The 24938-nt window shown below is 31.0% G+C and overlaps 1 protein-coding gene across 4 annotated transcripts in view; it reads right to left on the reverse strand.

The window, feature by feature from the left end:
• Nucleotides 1–253: 253 nt before the first annotated feature.
• The window catches only part of LOC116769387 (monocarboxylate transporter 3), a 29059-nt gene continuing 4374 nt past the window's right edge, over nucleotides 254–24938 (reverse strand). For 2 of the 4 annotated variants that reach the window (XM_061522668.1, XM_061522670.1), the window contains exons 2-14: nucleotides 18665–18944; nucleotides 14448–14591; nucleotides 8682–8929; nucleotides 7866–7994; nucleotides 7598–7756; nucleotides 7105–7277; nucleotides 6560–6626; nucleotides 6248–6464; nucleotides 5543–5721; nucleotides 4996–5139; nucleotides 4630–4708; nucleotides 3881–4112; nucleotides 254–3659 (exon numbers count right to left, since the gene is read on the reverse strand). In XM_061522668.1, the coding sequence (XP_061378652.1) occupies nucleotides 3443–3659; nucleotides 3881–4112; nucleotides 4630–4708; nucleotides 4996–5139; nucleotides 5543–5721; nucleotides 6248–6464; nucleotides 6560–6626; nucleotides 7105–7277; nucleotides 7598–7756; nucleotides 7866–7994; nucleotides 8682–8929; nucleotides 14448–14591; nucleotides 18665–18944 (2268 nt within the window). In that variant the 3' untranslated portion in view covers nucleotides 254–3442. Of the gene's footprint in view, nucleotides 3660–3880; nucleotides 4113–4629; nucleotides 4709–4995; nucleotides 5140–5542; nucleotides 5722–6247; nucleotides 6465–6559; nucleotides 6627–7104; nucleotides 7278–7597; nucleotides 7757–7865; nucleotides 7995–8681; nucleotides 8930–14447; nucleotides 14592–18664; nucleotides 18945–23720; nucleotides 23850–24938 lie in introns of those variants that run through there. The other 2 variants (XM_061522671.1, XM_061522669.1) reach the window with 2 other exon arrangements.

Raw genomic sequence — 24938 nt, forward strand, 5'->3', positions numbered from 1 at the left:
CGAATTCAGCTCGTGACGATGATTCTTTTCAATATTCAATATTTTCATTAAATAATAATTAAAATATAAACACAACACTATTTTACTATAATTAACATAAATATAAACAAATAAAAAAATCTTTCTACCTTACGAAATTGTCAATAATTTAAAAAATTCACAATATTGCTTCGAAACAATTCATCTCTTATTTGAATTATTGCTCTATGTTCGGTTATACATAGGGTGTTGAGATAAATGAAACAACAAGGGCTCGTCATTATAATTTAATCAATCCGTTATTTACAACTGCGGTGGTTATAACAACGGCTTCCTCTCGAAAACCGGTTGTTACGTTAATAAATAAAAGCTGCGAGAATATTTGAATGAAACACAAAAAAATATAACAAAAAAATTTTACATTCATCATTGATTCTAATCTTAATTATTTTTCCTTCCGGTAGCTTCTGTATCTAAAAGTCGATCGCCTTAGTCCTAATAGAAAATTTACAGCGTGATATATCCCTGCCCCGCGGTTCTGCCTATTATTATTATTTTTTTAAACACGTCACAAAATAAAACTTCCGAACTCCCAAAACAAACAATACTTTGAGCCAATACTGAGTCTAACAGTGAACTGTCCAATAACCAGCTTCTGCTATTACAAAACCTTTCATTTCTAACAATATCAATAGAACCTATCTAATTCTCCGGCTAATAGCTTCTTACTTAAAACATAATAACACGTTTGGTTCACATAAAGCTATAACAACAGTTAACTTTAAGAATATTTAATTCTTTACTTAGTTAAATTTACACGAATATAAGTTTTTTTTTTTTCGTTTAAAATAAGCATTTTATCACATAATTTGTCTTCTAGAGCCTAATTTTCGTTTAACAAGCTAGTACTTAATATTAAATTATGCAATTTATTAACGAAAGTATTTTTTAAATCGTTAAAACTATCTATTGAAATCTCTATCACCCTTACCACTAGTCTGTCCGGACTTAACACGTGACGTATTCAGTTTGACAAGACAAACTCAATAGTTATTGTATTTTGTAAATAATAATAAAAATGTCACTTACATATGACGTTTGTTTTGGTTTTGATTAAATACTTGTGTTTTTAAGTATTTTTATTCAACAAAAAATATTTCTCAAAGTATGTAGACGCTTTAAAGATTTTAAATTAATAAAAATGTACGAATAAAAGTTCTAAACTGATGAGTGATGATTCAACTGAAAGAAATATATTGTTAATTTTATATGAATTAAAAAAACGCTCATGTCATTAAATTATTTAAAGGCAAAATTAATTTTGCTTTACAGAATCCCAAACTGAAGAATAATTTGACGGAAAAAAATAAATTATTTTTTTTCTAAGGACAACACTGCCATAGACACATTGTAATTTTTTCTTCTTCTATTTTCTTGCTTGTTTAAATTAAAAAAAAACAGAGGTGTTTTTGCAACATTCTGTATGCATGATACTCAGATGTTCTTAAAACATACTTATGATATGAAATGTATGTCCATATGTTCCAGCATATACGCTGAATCCGTATTTTAATCTATGTAACAAAAGTATCCAAAATTGAAAATATCAATTGACCGAATATCTATAGCTATTTATTTACATTGTACATATAAATGGCACGTGTATTAAGAATTGAGTTAGGACGAATTCTTAGAATAAACTACTCTATGGCGTTACAATAAGAGCTAGTTTAGTTATTGGCCAAGCTCGACAAGTCAGCGTTGAGAAGCAAGAAAAGTTAGAAGCTTCAGTGTGTATATAAGAGACTCTATTTATTCACAAAAGTGCGATTGAATATTTGTTCATAATATATATATAGATACACATACATACATACATACATACATGTATATATATATACATATTTAATTAAAAAATATATTTTATTGTCCATTTAACAAAATGGGGGTGTAATATCATTTCTCTAAGTACATTCTATATACGATAGATATTCGTATATGTATATATTTTTTTATTATTTTAATATTTTTTTTATACAAATTCCGAGTTGATCTTAACACTAGTATATTACAGGTCTGTATTTACATTTCTTTTGGTACTATTAACATTTTGAACTTCATAATAACATGGCACACTTAACATATAAGCAATGTCCACATAGGCAATACATTACTGATCACAAACTTATATATAACATTGTAATATATACCAAAATATATAATAAATTATAACCAGTACATAACAGTCATTATTATAGATACTGTTTTGATTATCCCATTTAATATATTTGTATGACTTTATCAATGTAAATGTGATTTTCTATACAGCCTATATATTACCACACAAACATATCTATCACATCTCACTATTTATAAATATTACTTGAATTTTATTGGTAAAATATAAAAGACGTACAAACATACAACGAACCGGCCTGTTTTAATATATAATTAATTTAAAATCTAACTTACAAATGTTCAAAACATTACTTTCATATATAATATTTACAAAATATAAGAATATTTTTTTTTTGTTAATTTCATTCATAAATAGCTTGTAATTAATAATTATTTTTTTTTTAACAAAATTTTGTTGTTATCATTAAAAAAAAATTGCATGGAATTTAATTTATAATGTCAGCTTGAGATCTGATTACATTTAGAACAGAATACTTGTTTGTTATAAATTATATATATATATATTTTTAAACATAATTCTCGGCTTTTTTCTTTTTTTTTTCTTCCTAATATTAATTATTATTTTATTTAAAAACAATTAAATAATGGATATTTCGATAAACCGCGATACAAATTCCCTGTTAATGGATTATCAACCTTCAATGGTAACAATAAAGCACATTATTAATTGAGAGATGTTCTGCACCATTGGATCTTTGTTAGAGCGTGCGTATAGACGCGTGTTTGTAAAGAAATTAACTAAATCCACAATAAATTAGTATTTCATAGATATTCCAAGTCAACCAAAATACTTAATCGCAAAACGGAGATGACATCAAGAAATCTAGAACAGATTATGCAAACTGAATATAAATAAAAAAAATGATTTTTTTTAAATTTAAATATGATGTAAAGGATAGTTATATAAATAAACAAGATTTTATCAAAATCATCAAGTGAAATTATTCAAGAGTTAACATACAGAAAAATCCTCACTAACAAACTATGTGATTCAGTATATAGAGGTTATGAGCATGTACATAAGAACTTTGGTAGTTTCTATGTATCCGTCCCAAAAATAGTCCCTCATATGGTACATAAGTATTTTCAGCTAAATATGCTGAGTACGGATTGAGCGGTAATGATATATTTCACACGACTGTTGGAAATACTTTGAATATGACTTGAGGATTCTGAACGACGGGTCTCGTTCTAAATTTAAAATGTTGGAGTGGGGAGCGTTGAGGGGTGTATAATCCCTCACATCAGAAAGGACGTGTCAGTCTCACAGGACGCTCTCCCTCTGAGGGCGCTCCTCTGGCGGACTAGGGGAGGGAGGGTCGGAAGGCGAGGCGGCTGTTCTCGTGATGGCAGGAGGCCTCGACGCTAAATGAGCGCCCATAGTTATGGGGGTGTCTTCAGGATCGTCTTCCTCACCTTCTTCCAAATCCTCATCTATTGGAGTCAGCACGTCCATCGGTTGTTGGACCTCCTCTTGTTTTCTGTAATAGTATGGATCATATTAATCTTAAGAGAATATTTTGCAATACACCTAAGAAAGATTAAGTGCTTATGAATTGTAAAACCGTTATTAGTCCAAGTATTTAATGATTAAATATGTTCTGAAAAATAATGAGATAATTGCGGCAGAACCTAATTAATGACCATTTACCTTTTTAGATAAACGGGTCGGATAAATAGAAAAACCATAATCAATACATGCCTTCGGAACATGGGTGCGGCGAATGACGTCAGCGTAGCGGCCAGGAAGAAAGCTGCGGCCATGTAGAAGGAGGCGTCGTAGTTCCTCGTAGCGTCGTAGACGGCACCGGCCAGGGGCGAGCCTATGATGGCAGCGGCTCCACGGAACAGGATCAGGAGACCGAAGGCGTTCGTCAGCTTGTCAAGACCCAGCAGGTCGACCAGGATGATGGACGTCAGAGATATATAGCCAGCTGGTGATTAGAGATCATGTTATAATGGCGATCTAAATCGACGAATAATGTTTCCGTTTATATTCGATAGATGGCACTTTTACCAAATTATAAACCGAATAGTATTTCAAATTTCTGTAAAAACTCGTATTGAGTGACGTGTGAATTAAAGTAAGTATATAATATTATATATTTCGCTGTTGTATGGGTTATGTACGCAATGCTTATTTGAGTCTAGGGAGTGCGCGGACTGTGCCACGTTGACTGAAGCTTCTATAAATATCTTATTATAGTACTTTTGTGTTAATTACTTTTGATATAAAGTGAAATCTGAATAAAGTAAATATTTGACTGTATATAATTAGTTTGGTTCATAATTTTCCTTCCACCACACAACTAACAAAATGGCAACATTATTATATGTAATATTATAGTACTTACTACCACCATTTTATTATAACAAATGCATGTATTTCAGTGAAAATTGACCTTCATTGTTTGCGGTACAATTTTTTTTGTCATTTTTAATTATACTTACAAATAGCAATTCCAAAAGCGATCGCAACAGCTACGTACGCCGCGTAGGTGGTGCAGAACGGAGTAACGCCGACAGAGATCTGTGGTTATAATAATTTTAACTATTCAGAGGTCAAGTATAAAAATGTTTTTTTAAGTAATTTCAAACAACTGTTTATAGCTAAACAAAATTTTTTCAAGTATTCTAAAAAAGTACTAAATATATCATTGAGTTAGTAAGATATATACAGTAGATTTTTCAAATGTCCAGTACGTACAATGTTAAAAACCCGATCAAATTTTTTAATTAATATAAAGAAAATCTCGTTCATTGGTCTCTCTTATTATATATGTTTGTTACTGAGTATTGTTTATTCAAATAACTCACAGTAGCAATAACAAGACATATGTTGTTCAGTAACAGTGAGTCCATCCAAGGAAAGTCAGCGACCCAGCCGCAAGCGATACGACCGATAGTGTTCGTTATACCGATGATTGATAACAGGAACGAAGCTTGGGACTGCTCTACACCCTGTATATAACAACAAGATATTAATTGTCACCCTGTAAAGGATTAGCTATTATTAAGTTTGGGCTTATTGGATATTAAATTCGCTTGAACTGTTGAAAGAGGATTTTTAAATTTCTACCTCTATATGAATTCATGTTACATCCTGTATATGGCTTCACATAATTTATTGTAATTTCGTTGCATTTCCATAATGTGACCAGCCCAATCCGTCCAACAAATATTTTTTTTCTACTTAATTAAAATTTCAATTGATTAACAATTTTATTTGCCTCAAACATTTAATTCAAATCTCTTGTAGTTTCATTAGATGTTACAAAAATTTATATTACTAGATTACCAACATGTGTATATGATTTGTTTCTACACGCTGAGTACATTTGTTCAGAATAGTATAAATACTCACAGTCATCTGAGCGGCGTCCACTATGTACACGAAGGGTACATACAGCCCGGCCATACCGAACACGTTGGACACTCCTATCAACATGAAGGCGGGGTCTCGCAGCAGGCTCACGTCGAGCATTGAGGATAAGGCCGCTTTGAAGGATTCGGGCAGCGACAGGCATGGGCATAAATCGTATTCTGTCAAAGAAACATGTGTAAGTCTTACCAGAGCTAACTTAAATTTGCCAGAATTTTTTTTTAGAAATTAGATTGAGAAAAAAGTATATTATGCCAGCGACATCTATCGCCTGTGTCACGGACTTCATACAAATACAATTTCCAGATTTCTATTACCGTATAGATATATTTATTTTATAATATTCATTAAAATCCCTTCAGCGGCGTTTGCTAGAAAAGATTATCGAATACTCACAAACATTGCCTTTTACTATTATTAATAGTAGGACTACTAAGTGTCTTGTGTCCCTAATACGTGTTGCAATTATTTACTAAAACATAAACACTGTTCGTTGCTTATGTCAAGTTGATAATGGAAACTATTACTTAAGATATTTCTAACGCAATTAAAGCTCTTATTATGTAACATAGCACTCGTGTTATCTCAACGTGCCTATAACAAGAACTACTTCCATCATCTTCCTAAAGAGGTATCCTGATACTTCATTTATGAACCGATTCCCCTACCAATGGTTCTCGTACTCACGTTCTTGTCGTTCGAGATCCCCAGCCTGCCTGCTCTGCGGTAGACTCAGCACCGAGTTTCTGTAGCCCTGGAGCGACTTCTGGCTCTGATACTGCGGCAGGTTGATGACGGACCCGGAGTAGAAGATGTCCTTACGGGACAGCGGACGAACCATGCGGGACGGCTCCTTGGCGGATACTGATAATTTTGATGTATACATGTTGCTCTCCGCATCACCCTGTGTATACCAATATTATAATATGAAAAATGACACGTTCCAGCAAATTAAGCTATATGACAATCATTGTGTTATATGTATATGTATGTGCTCACGTCGCCGCGGTGGCTGCTCATTGAAGTTTTGGACGTGGCTTTTATAGCAGCTAGGGACGGTTTAAATCTGTAATAAAAATAAAAGGTCTATAAGTAAAAAAGTATTCCCATACTATTAAAAATTATACACACATGAAATTATTAGAATTATGTAAGAAAGATAAATGTGTGAAGAGTTACAAAGCTGAGCAAGTACGATCTACATACAAGTACCACGAGTGAAGTTACTTCAATCCCGTAAAGTGTAACTGTTGTCAAGCTATAAAGCCGGTTTGATAGACTTATATATTACTTGACTAGATAATGAACAGCGAGTGGCATGCTATGTAAAAAAGCAGGAGGCATAAAATTCAAGTAGCAAATATGCAATAACAAATCGCCAGAACGATTTTGAACCTGCCGGGTGGGATATCATAGCATCACAATACACATCTTCTATTCACAATTGTAAAGTCTAGTATAAGATTCCCCTCATCCCCCCACTTCCATTCTCCAATCGCCCCGCCCTCTCCCCTCCATCACCGTACTATATAAATGCTGGCTACCTATCATTTGCTGACCTGTCGGCGGAGCTGTGTTTCCGCTGACGGTCGAAGAACGGCACGGAACCGTTTTTAGGTATTCCCGGAGCCGTGGCGCTGAAGGCTGGAGACGAAACATTCCTGGACATAGCTTGCTGCTCCTGCTGGCTAGGACTTAGTGCGCTGCCGTTTTCGTTCTGAAATATTTACGATTTTTATAGAATGTAACACATATTTATTTGAATTGTTTTCTATGCTTAATATGTTATATTAGTGACAATGTCAAATTCTGATAGTTTGAAAATTGAGCTCTATGTTAATGGAGTACATCCTAGAATATGTCCAAGGGTCAAAATATAAGAAATCAAAGTGATTTGATATTTCATATACCTGTTTAATATATAGTCTTAAAAATAGTTGCAAATTTTAAGCAGATCAGCGATTCTAATGGGAATTATTGGTGGAATAGCAATTAAATTTCTTATTAGTAAAATATACTTATTATAACGTGTTGTACCTTTTTCTTGTCAACGTTTTCATCGACCACTCTTGCCTCGGTGATAGTTGGAAGTGTTGGCACTGTGGGTACACCCGGCATGTTTGGGATGGTGGGTACACGAGCTAATGCTTCCAGATTCAGGGAAGAATGTACACCTGGATCAATATTCAGTGGCGCCTAAAATATAAAATATTGCTTTTAATAATGTTTTTGAGTAAACCTCAACCTTTTTAGTCAAATTTTACCTCACGTATATAATTTGGATGAAAAAACATATATAACCTACTTTTAATCTTTTCTCCATTGTACCATCCGGTAATTGCACAACGAAGTACGAGCCGCCTATAGAGCCTCTTTCCATTTGCAACCTCTTTTCTTCCGCCATTCTTTGGAGGAGAGGCTTTTCGCCTGATGTCTAAAAGTATACGAAATTGTAACAGATGTATTTTTATAAAAAAAAAGTTATATCCGGGTGTTAACATTAGTACAGTCAACGTTTTGAAATGCATTAAATTATAAGTTAAACTATATTTATTGCTGGTAATAAGAAATAGAAGAATCATTAATTAAAACCGAATGATGCTTTGTCTCGAATCATTAAGTTATCTCTAACGAGTGTGTTTATTGCTAAACAGAGGTGTTATTAAGCGAAATGAGACTGACATATATTTTTTTAAATATTGCTTACATAAAATTACTGTAGACGACGTTGGACTAAAAACATAATATACGGAATAATTTTAGATAATCAACACGAAATGAGAATAGCATTGTTTACGTAAACATTTAGGTTCGAAATAGCAATTCTATATATTTTCACCGTCCGGCCTCGAACGAAGGAATCGTTCAATTTCAGGTAATTAAAACGGAACAGCCAATTAGTACGTATGAAACACACGATCACACTGACATCGAATTGTTAATAAGGACAACTATTTTTAGGTGCTGCTAATCATTCCTGACATTGCATCACTGTTGTTCAGTGGAAACTGAATAAATATCAGTTGAGGGTAGTCTATAAACTGATCACATTAGTTATTACGTAATCGCTGATTTATTTATTAAAATGTATTATTTATTTTTTTGTCATTCCAATACTTACTTTGGGATAAACAAGCGGTCTCATCAGGGCCCCGAATACAGCGCAGTTTAATATCAAACCGGCCAGTAGTAAATTAGCATTCTGCCAGGATCCGAAGTAGTTGAGCAAGATTGCAGCTAGAGGGGCGAAGCTGAAGGTACCCACGCCTGAACCACACACAGCTATACCGGTGGCTAGTGACCTTCGGGTTTCGAAATAATAACCCACAGCAACCACAGACGGCAGGTAGATCATACCGAAACCCATGCCTGGAATGATATTCCATTTTGAGAAAAAAAATATATGTAAGGGGATCTTCTTAATTCTTTGTTCTTATTTATTAATACGTTGCTATTGCATTTCTTTAAGAATCCTGGTAGCAACCTATATACGACCAAGCTAATTGCGTAAAACATCAAAATTTCTTATTTAAACTTTTTCCATAAATAAAAATATTATCAGTGATTATAATTTATCAACAAGACATTTAATACATATATCATGTATTTAATAGATATCTTTATCTACTATTACCGAACCGATGTATGGCTGTGGAATCGATGTTGGCAGGCCGTGCAATACGTCAAGGTGATAATTGATTGAACAAATATCATCCAAATAACAGTCTATCGAATGTTCGGTACATTTTTATAATATTCTTCACGTTTGACTTGTGGCGGTTATAGTAATAAGTATTTCAGTTACACGACCTTGACATCAATCATATATGGACGATATAGTAAATTGGGTTCAAACATTCCTCGTGAGTTAAATGATAGCTATGGAACAGCAATTAAGGGCCAGCTTTTTGTTTGGGAGCCGTTTTAGGAGCGTAAACAAATTCCTTTCAGATAACACGAATCTGATGGATATGAAAACGTAATAAATACAAACATTCGCCGCTGATAGTAAATGTTATGTCGTACAGAATGTATAACGTAATCTTAAACAAATTTATCTCAAAAAAAAAACTTTAATTAATTTGAGATTTCCTACTGAATCGCGTAAACATTAAGGCGTATGACATATAAATTTAGTTAGCTTTAGTGCTTAAGAAAAGGTAGACCTTTCCATTGAAGACAGTCGTGGAATTTGGAATTAAAAGCAGAATAAATCATATTTATTTAAAAAATCTACTTGTTTAATACGCCCACAATATACAAGTATAAAAAAATCCATACAAATTTTGACTGTCGAAACAATATTTACATGAAACCAATCGATATAACATGAATTTCAGTGAGTTCTGATACAAAGAGATGTAATTGTACCGTACTGTATCTGGGTTACGATAACGAGTGAATCAGACTCGCAACACCAAACAAAAGTGAGAGGTCATCAGCACGTGCGTCATTTTCCGGGAAACCATTCGAACATACATACCCGGCTTGCTTTGTTTGAAGCGATCGTGACTTTGAATTTTTCGTACCCTTAAAGAATTTTTAAATTTAGATAAAAGAAAAATCTCTTGAGAATAATACTCATTACATGTGTAATCGGTTTCTATATGGGGAAGCAAATTGTTATTGGGCACTTATGTGTATATGGTAAGTAAGTAAAACACATAGAAAAAATATAATGTTATTTTTAAAATTTAAGCAATGTACAGTATATTATATAGAAGGAGGGGTGCTATGGAAATATACTGATTACGTATAGACTGAGAGTATGTATTCTATTGTGTTATCGAACACGACAGTAGGTCTTTTTATACTTCCTGAGTAGACAGATCTATTGAAATTAAATTAATATAATGTGAATTAATAACTAACAATTATGAATATAATATCAAAAAATATTTTGTACAAAAGCAGACAATGCACTATTGGAAGTAACATTGTAAACAATGAAACGCTTTGTTTGAAACGCAACGAATTTACCAAAAGTTAAATAAAACTTGGTACATACAAAAGTTTTTTGTATCAAACAGAATAAATAGGAATGAAGAGTATATGAATAATAGCAATAATTTTAAAGAGAATTGTGTACATTTTAAAATACCCATTTGATCGCAATGACCATCGCAAATAACTCCGATTTCTAGTAAAGATAATAATTAGTAGTTCTGGTGAATATAAATTTTATAATTCCGAAGAAAATCTTTATTGATTTTTATTTCATAATATAAATACATATCTCTATGTATGTATGTACTATGTATGTGTATGAATTGAACTAATACAGATTTTCAGGTGGTAATCAAACAAGGTGAAGTTGTTTTCCCTTTGTCCTTCATTTCGGGTTTCAGGGGACTAAATCCACAAACAGGAATTGGGTCAAATCAGACGTTTGTTAATACTTTCGTAGGGGCTTAGATTGGACTGGATAAAACGTTCGTTTTATTATGCCAGAGATACCAACAATTTTCAATTTTATATAAAAATCTTACTTTATATAAGACCTTATTATTTTAAACCTTTGTCAAACGAAAGCGATTTGTCATTTATTGACACAATAAATCCTGGTGTATCAAGTTCAAAGCTGTCAATATAATCAAGTGTTAAGCGATAAGACAAGTGATACATTTTTCAATATTATTATTCGGTTGTTAAGTGATAAATGCTAAAATCTATTGCAACCCAACTAAAGAACTATTAATTACAAAAAATACTCTTACGTTTTTTAGTTTTCCATTCATAAATCTTTGTATGTGATACGGTCAATGTAGGTTTATAAGTAAAAATTTGTGGCAACATTATGGCGAGATTATTTACATTATCATATAGTTTATATTCTTTAGAATTTCTCTCGATGAATTGTTATCATGACAAAATTTTAAGGATTATCAAATGATAAGATTTTTTATCTAAAACTGTAACCCCATAGCCGGTGGGCGCCGTGTTGTCTACGACATCTGGCACTTTGCCCAACTTGATACGACCTTCAAAATGTTGAGATAAAACTAATAAGGGTGGTATTAAGTTTTTCTATGAGGAACTTGAATTTAATTGTGAGACGATAAATTTCAGATGTTAAATAAAAATAGCTACGGCATAAGCTTTTCTTCGTAACGTCTGGAAGCTTTTCCTCGAACTGCACTCCGCCACCGAAATAATGTGTAAAATGAGTTAAATATTTCGGAAACTTACATATTCATTTTGGGTTCCATTTAAGACAATTTTTATAAATAAACTTTACCTGTATTCGATACATTAATTTATATGTTTTATTCCTTAAGTTTACAAGATATATGTATAACAATGCTGTATTCCTTTAAAGGCTTGGTTTTGCTCGAGGCTTTATTCGCTTAGACTTTGTGTTTTTAGATCTATATTGTGTTTATTAAAATATTTCTTTTATTGGTTGTACATTGATGTTATTGCGCTGCATAGAATTTAAAAAAAGCTACGTCTCGTATCTCATGTCATAAGTGCTAAGATTAAACAATAAGATTTATAACACGGGCATTAATATTTAAATAATATATGGATGTTATTGTACTTCATAATTTATTTGCTTCTTTTAAAAATTTTCGCGTATTTTTTAAAAATAAATGGGAAGTTATACCTACCTGCGAACTAATGAGTTATTCGTACGCTGCAGCGCAATTTAATAGCGGAAAACCCTAAATACAAGATCGCATGCCATCGTTTATATTAAAAATTCAAACGGCTGAGTTGTTTGAGGAAATTCCGTTTATTTCCAATATTCAAAGGGTTTAACATTCACGAGCAGTGTTCATGATATTCACCCGGTTAGTTGGCATGTGGCCAATTTCACACACGGTCCGTTGCCACCCAACAAAACAAAGAACTCTAAAACGTTTTAATCAACGAGCCACTTCTTATTCATCATTGGAAAAGCAAAATATTTCTCTGCCAGTCGTGGGTCTTGGTTAACTGGTTTTTCATACTCACATTGTTTGTGAAAACTTAACGTTACTCATTGTCTATGATTTCTTGGCAATACACCAGTTTTAAAAGTTCGATTGTGAAGCACATTAGCAGGATGTGACCAACGAAGCGACTCAAAGCACATTCATGCCAATGTGCCAAGGTCACCTGACATTCACACAAGACATCACGTTCGCTCTTAACGAGCCCTCCGTCTATTCCTGGCTTAGATTTAAATCTCTTTTGGTTTCATTTCTTTTAATAAAATTATATCCGAATTCTATTTTCTCTTTTCAAAATAAATATCGAGCTGTAAAATGGTTTTAAATTGATTTTATTTGAATACGTCACAGAGAGTTTTAAATTATACGGTTCATGTATTATAGGTATAGCGATAATTTATTTAACAAAACAATACCACGTAAACTATTTATGTGACACATAATATGAATAAAAGTATGGTACTTTGGTTTATTTGACTAAATACTTATTGAACTACATTATAGTGGCTTCATTTGGGGATATTCATTTGGTTGGTACATCGCATTTGTTTATACGGTAGAACTATCATTACCCCCCGGCTTTGCTCGCTAAAGAGATTCGTTTATTATAATCCTTAATATAACAACGTACATTATTTTTTTCTAAATAATAGTATAAATTCAAAATTTATCAGCACGCTGGTATTTGTAACTTAAATTTTTAGCTTAATTTTAATAAACATATGTTTTTTAAGTAAACACAAAACTGCTGCTACATTTTAAAGATAATGCCACAAAAAAGGTGAAGATCTTATTTACAAACCTTACCACTTGTTTGTAACACTACATACAGAGAGTTTCTATTCTAACATTCGTAAACCTACGTCGATACTATCTTTTACTGTTACTGAATCCAAGTCACGCACTGACACACGAAAGGATTCTCATAATGAAATGTTTCTCGTATAATGTTAACAACATTTCTCATAAACATCTTTACAATCTTTTCAATTTTTCTATCAAACGAAAGACAATAAAATCAAAATAGCTATACCAATAAATAGAAAATTTTGCGAGAGTTATTTTGAAATCCCAAACACTTGCGGAAATATAATTCATATAGATATATAGTTCATTATATATTATGTGAAGATAATCCAGCGACGGAAAATAATTATAAAGCTGACGTCTTATTTTAGATTTCGAAGACAAAATATTTATTATTTACCAAAGAAAATAAACGGTTACAGTTAATTTATATGCGATTAAGAAAATATATTTTGTTATTAATTTTACTGCTATTTAGGTTCGTTTTGCTATTCTTCGTTATTATGTTTTGTTATATATACACACACATATAATACAGTTTTTGTTATGTTTATTTATTACCTAGATAGACACGTGCAAGACGCGGAGCTAATACACATGACGCGATTGCAGTTCGTATTTAGTTATGCATAGCAACTGCATCTTATCGTAAGGCATTCGAGATTAACATATGAGCATATATATGCAATAACCTACAAAATATATTATATTTGGTCTTGTATTATAATGAAGGAAATTGCAAAAGAAATAAATAACTAAAAACGACGCTTTTGAGACAGATGAAATATATAAAAAGTTATTTTTATTGCTTCAATAAAATGCATAAATATTAAAGTCATTTAAAATCAATTTGTTTATTTCATATACTGCATTGCGGTCACTCGTGAATCGTGATGTTCACCGGCAGTGGATTGATGAATAGAATTTAAATTACATATGTAGAAACCATTTGCTAATAGTACGCATTACGGATCAACATCTCAGTGGTTTATTCATCGTTTTTGTTGATTACATTTTAATATATAATATATTATAGAATTACAAACAAGGATTTTATTCACACGTAACCAATTAGTCAGTCGACCGATTGACCGACCGATCGGTCGACTAGTTGGGGCTATCAAGTTGTTTCTGATATCACCTACCTCCAATAAGTCCATATGTGATCATCATCATAGTGACGCTCTTGCTGAAGGTTGACAGAACGAAGGCAACAGAGCCGACCAAACTGCCAGCAACACACACCGCTCGACAGCCATATTTGTTACATAACGCAGATACAATAGGACCTGGACAAAAAATATATGATGATTGTAACATTCTGATAATAAAATTTTATTATCTTCTTGATCTTGCACCACATATATAATTTCCTATTAAGAAAATTGTTATTGTAGCATATTGAATCAAGGATATTTTTGTGCTAAGCCATTAAACATATGTCTCATGATCTTTAAAATGCAAGTCAGTGATTGACATATTTTAAGGTATTGGCTGGTAATAAGGTATAAGTACTTTAAGGTATTTAAAAAGCCATCTCAATGTCAGTTTGCAACCAGGGACACTTTTTTATCTAAACCAATTTGTAGTTCACATTGCAAATATAAAAAAGCAAAACACGCAAGTCTCATATAAACTCACTTAAATAAAAGAAACGCCGATGATTTTAATTAAAAACCTTGGAACTGTCGGGTTAAATTTGTGTCAAACATACGGTATGGTAAACTGTCTGGAGGGGAAATTACAAAACGTTCCCACCGTAATACTTACATGAAATAAAATATAAAATCATATAATATTAATAAAAATCGATAAAAAAAATAATTAAAACAATAATACATATAAAAAATCTACAAATAAAATAATAACATCGTACGCATTTAAGTTTTATTTTAACTCAAAGGCCACGTGAAAACGATTAAGGGATGACAGGCGTTGACCAATAAATTTATCGATATTCGATATTTTTATCTCGACTCTTACTCAATAAGAGGTCATGTAAGTATATGAATAAAGTAATTTAGGTTTTATCGATGTTTCAGACATAACACAAGGCTCGATCGACTTAAATGGTGTGTCGTATTACGTTACGTAATAACCTAATCCTTTATTATTACTGTAAACATGTTTGTTTGGTAAACGTGATGTACCGTAGTGACGTCACGCCCAAACGGTCCATAAACGGATAGGATATTGTATATAAACATACATACCTACACACATACATGTACACGCGTACAAGAAATTATTACTATATATAATACAGGATGTTTGTTTCATTTATAACATTTTCTGTCTTTGATATTAAAAAGGTCCCTAGTTATAGTTTTATATAGGTAATCTTTTTCCGTTCCAACTATTCATATATTTATTATTTTGACACTATTTGAGTTTCCAAATTAAAAACAAAAAAAAAACAAACAGAACCCTCACTCTAGTGTAAAGTATTTAATAATAGAACACAGATACCTGTACGAGATATTTTTGATTGCGTATCAAGTCATATTATAATTGAAAAGTAATTTTTTGAAAATACAAATATAATGGTATGAGTCCGTGACAAAATAATATAAAAACTATTAAATGAGTTCTTATATATGATCATATGATTAGCACAGATATCGAAGGGCTGAATCTAACAGCCAACCTTGTACTCAAACCTAAATATCGTCTAACATCGCATAACATTTGAATACCCGCTATCCAGTTCAAGGAATTGTTTATGTAATTAATTATACGTAGTTGTGCCAAATGTGATTTTAAACACGTCTTTTCGTACATAATATTTTTATTTTTGGTTATATTGAAATAGTTATTGACTATATAGTGTTAAGTTTTTTCTGCGTTTTAAATTCGTTTTTTTTTATTTGCTTGATATGTATTCGAAAATGTTAATGATTGTTACCAAACATAACACAGCGCGGCGTTGTAAACAATATGATGATTAAATAAATGGGTAATTTTAGGTATATTTTTCGATACCTGGCTACCTCGTGTATAGGAAAGGCACGTCTCTATCTAATAATATTCTTCTTCTATGCAAAAATTAATGGATTTTATAACTGCAAAATATTACAATTTACATGTCATAATAACACACAGGCTATAATTTATCAGGGAAATAGGTGCGGTTCCTACGGGATAAAGGCTTATATAGTACATATATAAGGATTGTATAATGTATGATGTCACGTGATAAAGACTATAGGTGTCACTGATTGCTGCCGACGATATCTGTGGCCTGGTATATTTCATCAGACATACATACATACATACATATATACATATATACATACATACATACTTATATACATCTGTCTTGGAGCGCAACTTCGATGGACACTATCTTACGCTAGTAAACATATTAACAATTTTATTATAAATTAAGATAAATAATTTCTTCAAACAAATTTCAGTATAACTTAATGTTCACGAATGAACGAATGAATGATAATATGATGATAGTTTTAAAATTTAATAGATATGTTTTGTAATACTCATTATACGGTTGTTACTGGACATGTCAATAAAATCAAATGCATGTATAAATTACGATGTAATTCGATCCCGCTGACACTATCAAAACAGTCATGCACCTCAATTTAGGTTACACAAGATAGACACATTGCATTCGTATAGGACGGTTATGATATATTATTGTATCATCATTATAATGTACGTACATATGTTTCTTTATTTGTTTGAAATATTACAAGTTATTTTAAAGCGGACATCTTCAAGTGATTGAGTAGAAATTTTATATACGGAATGAGTTCGAAGACTTTTGTGAGTGTTCATTTACATAAAACTAATACGTCTTGCGGATTTGCTACTTAAGTCGTGCTCAACGAATCATCTCGTCCGTTGAAAAGTAACCGAAACGTCGGGAGTATGTAGTTCAAAATAATACGAAATGCGTTGAAAATCCGAGATATTAGTTTAATTTTTTGTTTACAGGTTCAGTTTGTATGATAAATGGGTTCTTAGTTAATTATGACGTCAATACGAATCTAAAGTAGCGGGATATCCAACATGGTATAATAGTTATTGTATACATATATTATATCTTATTATACATTAAAATTCAAATATTTTAACGTTTGTATATCGTATGTGTGCCGAAGATTAAATTGTCACTCAATCGTGTTACTTCTTCATACAATTTATTTAAGACCTAAAGTCTAAACACGATTTGCAGTCGGTTATATAATTAATTATATTAGTTAGCATACCATACAACAAAAAAACATTTAATCTAAATGAAATATACTCTATTTTTAAAGTCGGTAGAAAAATTACCAACATATAAATCGTAATCAGAAGCTTTAAGATATATATTCAGATAACATTGCTATCGACGATAACTTTAAAACCAGGTCAATAACAATTTAAACAGATAATGCTGTAGAGACATCCAGATAAAACACAATACTTTATACAATGGGGTTGATATATAAAAATATTATGCAATGTTATAATCAGGAGACAGGAAATAAAGTAAAGGCCAAGTCACAGAAGACGAGATGGCGATTTAAATATTAATAATCTATTATAGGTTTTGTATTGATGCAAAATAACACTCAATAAAGAGAGAAAATTCTTAGATTAAATACAGGCATGTATTGGTATAGAAATTAAATATAGATTTAATATGTAAGGCTTATAGGATACCATGGTATCAATTCATATAAGATAAGAAAGTGTGAATCAGTTCGAATAAAATAAATTATTAATTATTTTTTGGTTAAAAAAAATATTTCCTACATAAATAAAATCCTAAATGGGTTTGTTTGTGTACGTTTTGAATAACCATAATGTAGCCATGTATATATTTTTTGCATATATATATATATATTAGTAAACAAACAAAGGACAAGCGTAAAGGCAACGTGACCAGAATTAAAAGGAAATAGATTGCCGGAATCAATTGACAGAACATTGGAAGACTTGCACATAGTATTAAATATAGTTATAGTGATGTCAGTTATAAATCGATTTTATACGATAATTATAATTGATCTATATGCCTACTACGAGTTGGCATCGTCTTACTACAAACGGAGCGTTCGCAGTTTTTCATTCATCCCACATTATAGTATTAATGGAAGTAATGCAACTTTTCTTGCATACCGTTTATTTAGAATTGAAGACATTAAGATTCATTTTGAATGTTGTGGGTAAGATATCCATGAAACGTCACTAATTTTAAAACGATGGCTACAAATAATGTATAACTATTACGTCTCAATGAAATTGCAGAATAGTTTAAAGTGGTTAAAACGCTGTTTACAACTAATGAGGTGGTGATTTAGGAGTAGCATCTGATGTAGATAATTTAGTAACAATACAAACAATAACTCACCAGCCGCAAGATACACTCCAGATAGCAGACTTCCAACCCACGCTACGGTTCCTTTACCCTCGCCGTAGTACGTGACCAGTTCGGGGAGGAATATTCCGAAGGTGTATGCGATACCGTCAACCACCAGGTTGCACATGAAGGAGGCGAACACCACCACCCAGCCGTAGCCGCCGTCTGGTGGTGGTGGCAGCTCCCCGTAGTCGTAGGCTTCATCATCATCATCAGCTGCACCTTCCGCTGTCAAACGCGCCGCCTCTTCGCATGATGTCTCGCTTTCAGTCTAAAGAAATAAAAAAACGTAAAATCAGTACATTTTCGTAGTTTTTTTAGAGATTCCTTCAGAGTTCTTTAAGGCCATAACATAATAATAGCGAGCTAATTAATCAAGACGTGTCGGATGAAGGCGATTTCCTCACCTACATCAAACAACATTATCATTGAAGGCTATCCTGACAAATTTTCCTTGATTATTTTACATTCTAAATCTATTTTCCCAAATTCCTTGTTATATAAATGATATTGCTTTTATTGCAAGCCTTCAAATCCAGTTATGTCCATTGCCCGGCTGTAATTTTCCAGTAGTTTATGTTTGTCCATTAAATTAATGCCTCATGAAAAAGCATTAAGGACGTCGAGATATTTCGGCGACTGAATATATCACCAACGAATTAATATGAACCATAAAATTGTTTTATTGAAAATTCGTCTAGATTTTTTGATGGTATTGTCTTGCTTAATATGTTTAATATGATTTTCCATAGAAAATCTTCATGTAAACTTAGTATGTTTTTTTTAGCCTCGTAATCAATCACGGTCACTGTCAAAGGCAGTAGAGATCGCCTGAAGGTCGCATCGAGCACGTGGTGTGTTTGATAATAATTCATTGTGCTTATAAAACACGTATCATAACAAGTTACAAATCATCAAATATTTCACTATAAAAAACTATGCTTGTAAACATAATAATAGATTAATAAAATCTATGGATAGTTCGGTTAACTGGCATTATAGTACTGTACAAAATATACAACTTCAAATGTGTTTGCATATGAATACTATTCAAATTATCATTAAATGCTGGGATTATTTTAGTTACTATACGATATCACGAGCGAATACAAGTACATAACCTTACTATAAGTTTGAAACATCAAACTAATCAGTTTTTAGTATTTCATTAGTAGCCAAACTCAAACTCGTAGTAGAGGTACTGCATATCAATAAAAACCTTTAGTTAAGATAAGTATTATATACGATACGACAAACGTATAATTTCTTTGTCTCCATTCCATGTAAGCGCAAGAATTAACCATACTAGTAGCTATAATGAGATAGCATACTCTCGTAAAACATAATAACTTCATATTATTTATATTAGAAATTTCAATAATATAAAAAATATATAATAAAGAAACATATTTTTTTATATAATTGAAATTTCTATCTATTAAAAAGAAATGTTAATGTAGGCACGTTAAGAACGTGACTAGTTAAATGAGATTACGTCTATGAGTAATACTGAGAGGATTAAATATCGGTACGTGTTGGGTAAACATCATTAAAGCTATAAAAATAAATTAAACTTTGAAAATAATTTTAACAAAGAAAAAGTAACAACAATGTGTTATTTAAGAAAACAGTAATTTTATACATTTTATGATACATAATTATATTGTTTTGTTTGAGATTTAAATACATATGTTGAAAATTTAAACGTACGACATTAATAAAATAAAAATAAAAAAAGATTAAGATTACTAAAATAAAGTTTCCTCTAAATAAAGATTCAGACTTTTGTTTTGTTTTAATTTTTTGTTCATTTTTCTTTTTTTTTAATAATTTTTATCTTTTGAAGATAAAAAGTTTTTGCGTGTATAGGTTTTAATATCACGCAAAAACAATTGCAACTGCAATTTGTATGAATTTTTTTATTTGGAATAATTTTAAACAATGTTTAATTCAGTACAACTGAGGGCAAAATTATGTATATTCAGTCTACACATATGTAAATACACTATACATAAACAAAACTTTGTTTAATGTTTCATTAAAGAAAACTAAACGAAATTTTTCTTAAGCTACTTATTACTACAAATATATACATGTATGTAATCTCTATATAATATATATATTATTAACATTCCTTCATAAATATGTATAAGAGATAATGTAAACAAAAAGATTACAAAATTCTATTCATCGTAAGGAAAACCCAAAAATATGTTATTTAAGAGCTTCTTTAAATGAAAAGTAGATTTCAGATTATCATATGAATTGCAATTGTCTAATTACTGTGCGATAATGATTCATCATCATCATCATCCTATTGGAGCCCACTGCTGAGCCTCTTCTGAGGCCTCTTCTCACATGGAGAAGGTTAGAGCATTAATCACCACGCTTTTAATGATTATCGAGTACAAAAGTCTATTTGCTAGGTATGGACTCTAATTGTTTGAATCTAATGACGGAACTATACTAGTGTGATGTCTTTGCGTCAATTTTAAGGGAAATAGGAAGTGTTTTTCCTGACAGGGAACTATTAATTCATTAATCATAATGCATCCACCATTACATACTAAGCGTTTCCCGTTCCTCATTCAATCACCTTCGTTAATACCATGATGTGTTTACGTTAACGTAAAACTTTTAACGCTCCGTGTCGTGTGACAACTCATAATTGGGGTAAGCGAACCTATTGTGGAAAATTTAAACTGTATAAACAGATACAAGACAATTGTTTTTCTGAACATATTCATTAATATATAGTAACCGTAATTTTTTAATAAAATGTAGGTAAATATCAATCTATAATTGAATTCTTATCGTTGCCTAGTGATGGATTACATAGATTTATATCGTTATAAAATCATCGTAGCAATCATTATAAAATTAGGATAGTGAATTTTTACCCCAAATACGATATATCTTTATTTTTAAATAGAAAAACGATAGAAAAATACATTTATTTTTATACAATACGTTTATTCTAGAATTTTTGTAGACAATTTTTACTATAACACCAATTTCTATAATGAACACAAGCTTATATTTGTATAGTGGGATTATTATTAAGTCTTTGTCTTCGCATTGTTTGCGTCTCAATTCCGACCTTGCAAATGTTTACACTTGCCATACTGATTTATTTTCTTAACATCGTTGGATTATGATATAAATTATACACAAGTATTAAAGCAAACCAAAGCTTTCGTTTACTTATATTGAAACCTAATTTAAAGACAAATTAAATTAATGTAAAATTATTTATACACACTTTCATAGTAAAGTGAATTACCGTGAATTTTATTAAAACAAAATCTTTAAAGAGTACCTTATAAAATTTCCTCTAAAGTTATTAATGTGTACTACACCTTCCTAACATTGATGACATTAATCTATAACGATCAGTTAAACGATACTCGATCGATCGTTTCGAAATCTGATATAGTTATCAGTATTACTAAAGATGCATTCCAGAGACATTAAAAAAACCACAATATAATAGTTTCATATAAAATTATAATCGATAAAACTCTTCCTTCATTCTTTAATACACGGAAAATACACCTTGATAGTTGATACATCAATTATCTAAGTCATAAATCACTTAAACAGAAAGGAATTTCTCAGTGACGTCATTCGTCAGCAGAATTTTCAGTAAATGCAGTCGATAATAATGTTTGTTTTATTAATTATTTAATATGGAATCAGTTCATCGTACTTTATTTTTATAACCAACAAACGCGGTCCACATGACGGAGCAAATCTAAATAAAAGACAAAGGAACGAGTTAAATGAACCTTTGATTTCAACGTACAAATATGAACAGTACACTTGTGTTTTATTGCTTCATATATATAGATAATTTATGATAACACTAGTTTGTGCCAGCGACTTCGTTTCGATATGTACTTCGGAATTGTGCGTATAAAGAATATATAAAATGTATTAAAACAATGACAGCGACACAGGCCTAACTGCATTACTGTAATGGTTCATCAAAATCTGGTAAATATTTTTTGTATGACAGAACAACAAACATTCACAAATCTCTACCTCCTCACAAACTTTCGTATTTATAATATTGATATGTGATCTATTTATATGAGTATTTTATAAGGATATTTGTCTTTTAAATTAACATTAGGTATTGATAAAAGTTACACTACAATACGGGTACGTGAAGCGAAACCTTTGTATCCCTTTTTAAGAGAATTCTGCTTACGAATGGAAATCAAAAACATATTTGGACAGAGTTTATATTGAGTAGAATTGCACAAAAGTATTTTTATACAAAATCCATAAGAACGACACGAAATAATTTTAAATATTACGCACACTACCAAGAGTTTAACACACACACACACACACACACACAGACATACTTAATAGGTCAAACCGTGAAGATATCTCAATGTGTGCATTGTCAGTAAATGTTAAACATAATGACATTTCCATTCTACCATCGAACTTGTAATAATCAATTAATTATGTTCGAGTATCCACTGTTCGGCGATACTTATAAGTAGTAGTGGTTCAAAAAACTATATAAATTAATTAAAATTTTATTCCGTCATATGAAAAGGACCTCATGATTAAACCAATTAATCCCAGCATCCGTTTCTCGTCATCGTCATCTCGGAACGCGCACGCAAATGAATAATGCAAGGAAATCATTCCAATCCACGTGATATATTTCTCTATGAAACCGACTACAGTCATATAGACTACAGAAAAAAAGCTAATAGAATGAAAGAGATGGAGATACGTTACATAATTGATTATGTAATTAATAATTACATGAAGTTTAATAAATAACAAAAAAATATATATAAACATCGGTTTTTGTTTTCAACAGAAAAAATTATTAATTTTTTCAACTCAAAAATTCCTTCACTATTACAGCTTAATTTATATATGACCTCGAAACCTGAGTACATTAAAATAAAAACCTAATTTTTTTGTGAAAACATTTTTGTAAGCATTTCTAGAACGGCTTCAATTCACGCGCTTATCGACACAAAATTTAAGTAATTAATACTTCTTACTTTATACATACCATGGTAGATTGTAACGTTCGCAATGCACTTTGAATTGTCACACTCCACTCACTAGAGCAAATCGACGTGCAATGATAAATTTATCATCTATAAAATAATTTGATAAATTATATCCTAATCTTGATAACGTAACGAGAAATTATCTATATATTATAAATTATAATATGATACATATATAATATTCGTCTTATTCACTGACCGTTGGCGAGGCAAGATCGGTAATGAATAAGTCCGAATAAAGTTGTGTTACAAGCTTGTTGATAATTATAATCAAGTAACCACTCAAAGTAATTTCAAACATTTACACAGCTGTTATTAAATGTCATTAGCTAATAAACGATATAATATCTTTCCTAAAATTATTGACAGAAAATCAAATAATATTAAGTTATATGTAGGTACTAATATAAATTTATATTAAGGTAAATATGTAATATTAAATCGTTTAATATACCCATTCATAGTAGGTAATACCTAGTCAGTTCCTATACCTATCGTGAACAATATAAGACTGACACAATATTTATCACCTCATCCATACACGGATTTAACAGTAAGAAACCTTTTTCATTATAATTCAACCTCTTTCATAAAAAATGCATTAAAAAAATATAATTCAAAAATGGAACTTGCCGTTTTTCGTTCGACAATAAATAACATAATATATGATCGATTGTTTATTTGGAGTGCACAATAAATTTTAATCGCGGCAGATTCATCAGTACAAAATACGCTACAACAATGATCCCTCTATTTATATTAAAACATCTACACTATAGTCCACGTTATATTATATAATAGCCAAATTATAATGCTGTCATAGCGCTTGTTTCATAAATTACATCTTCATGTAATTTTAATAGAATGATGTAAAAGTAATATCTAAATAAAAAAAAAAATAACAGCTGTAATTTTATATATATTTTTTTAAAACGAGTAAGATATATATTTAAGTCGAATCTCATGAGGATTGCATTTGCAATAGTTTTGGCTCTCATCCCAGAATTACACAATTGACTTACGTTACTGTCCGCTATAAAATGTATACGGTTTATTTTGAGAGATTTGACAATTATGCTTGACAATCTGTCAGGTAAAACCAATACAGATGTACAAGATATAATAAGTATAAAATTAGTTATCATATATGCAAATAGATCTAACAAATATTTGCATAATAAAAATCGCATAAACAAAATTTATAAGAAATTTTATAT

Source organism: Danaus plexippus, chromosome 14, assembly GCF_018135715.1.
Source record: "Danaus plexippus chromosome 14, MEX_DaPlex, whole genome shotgun sequence".
NCBI lineage: Eukaryota > Metazoa > Arthropoda > Insecta > Lepidoptera > Nymphalidae > Danaus > Danaus plexippus.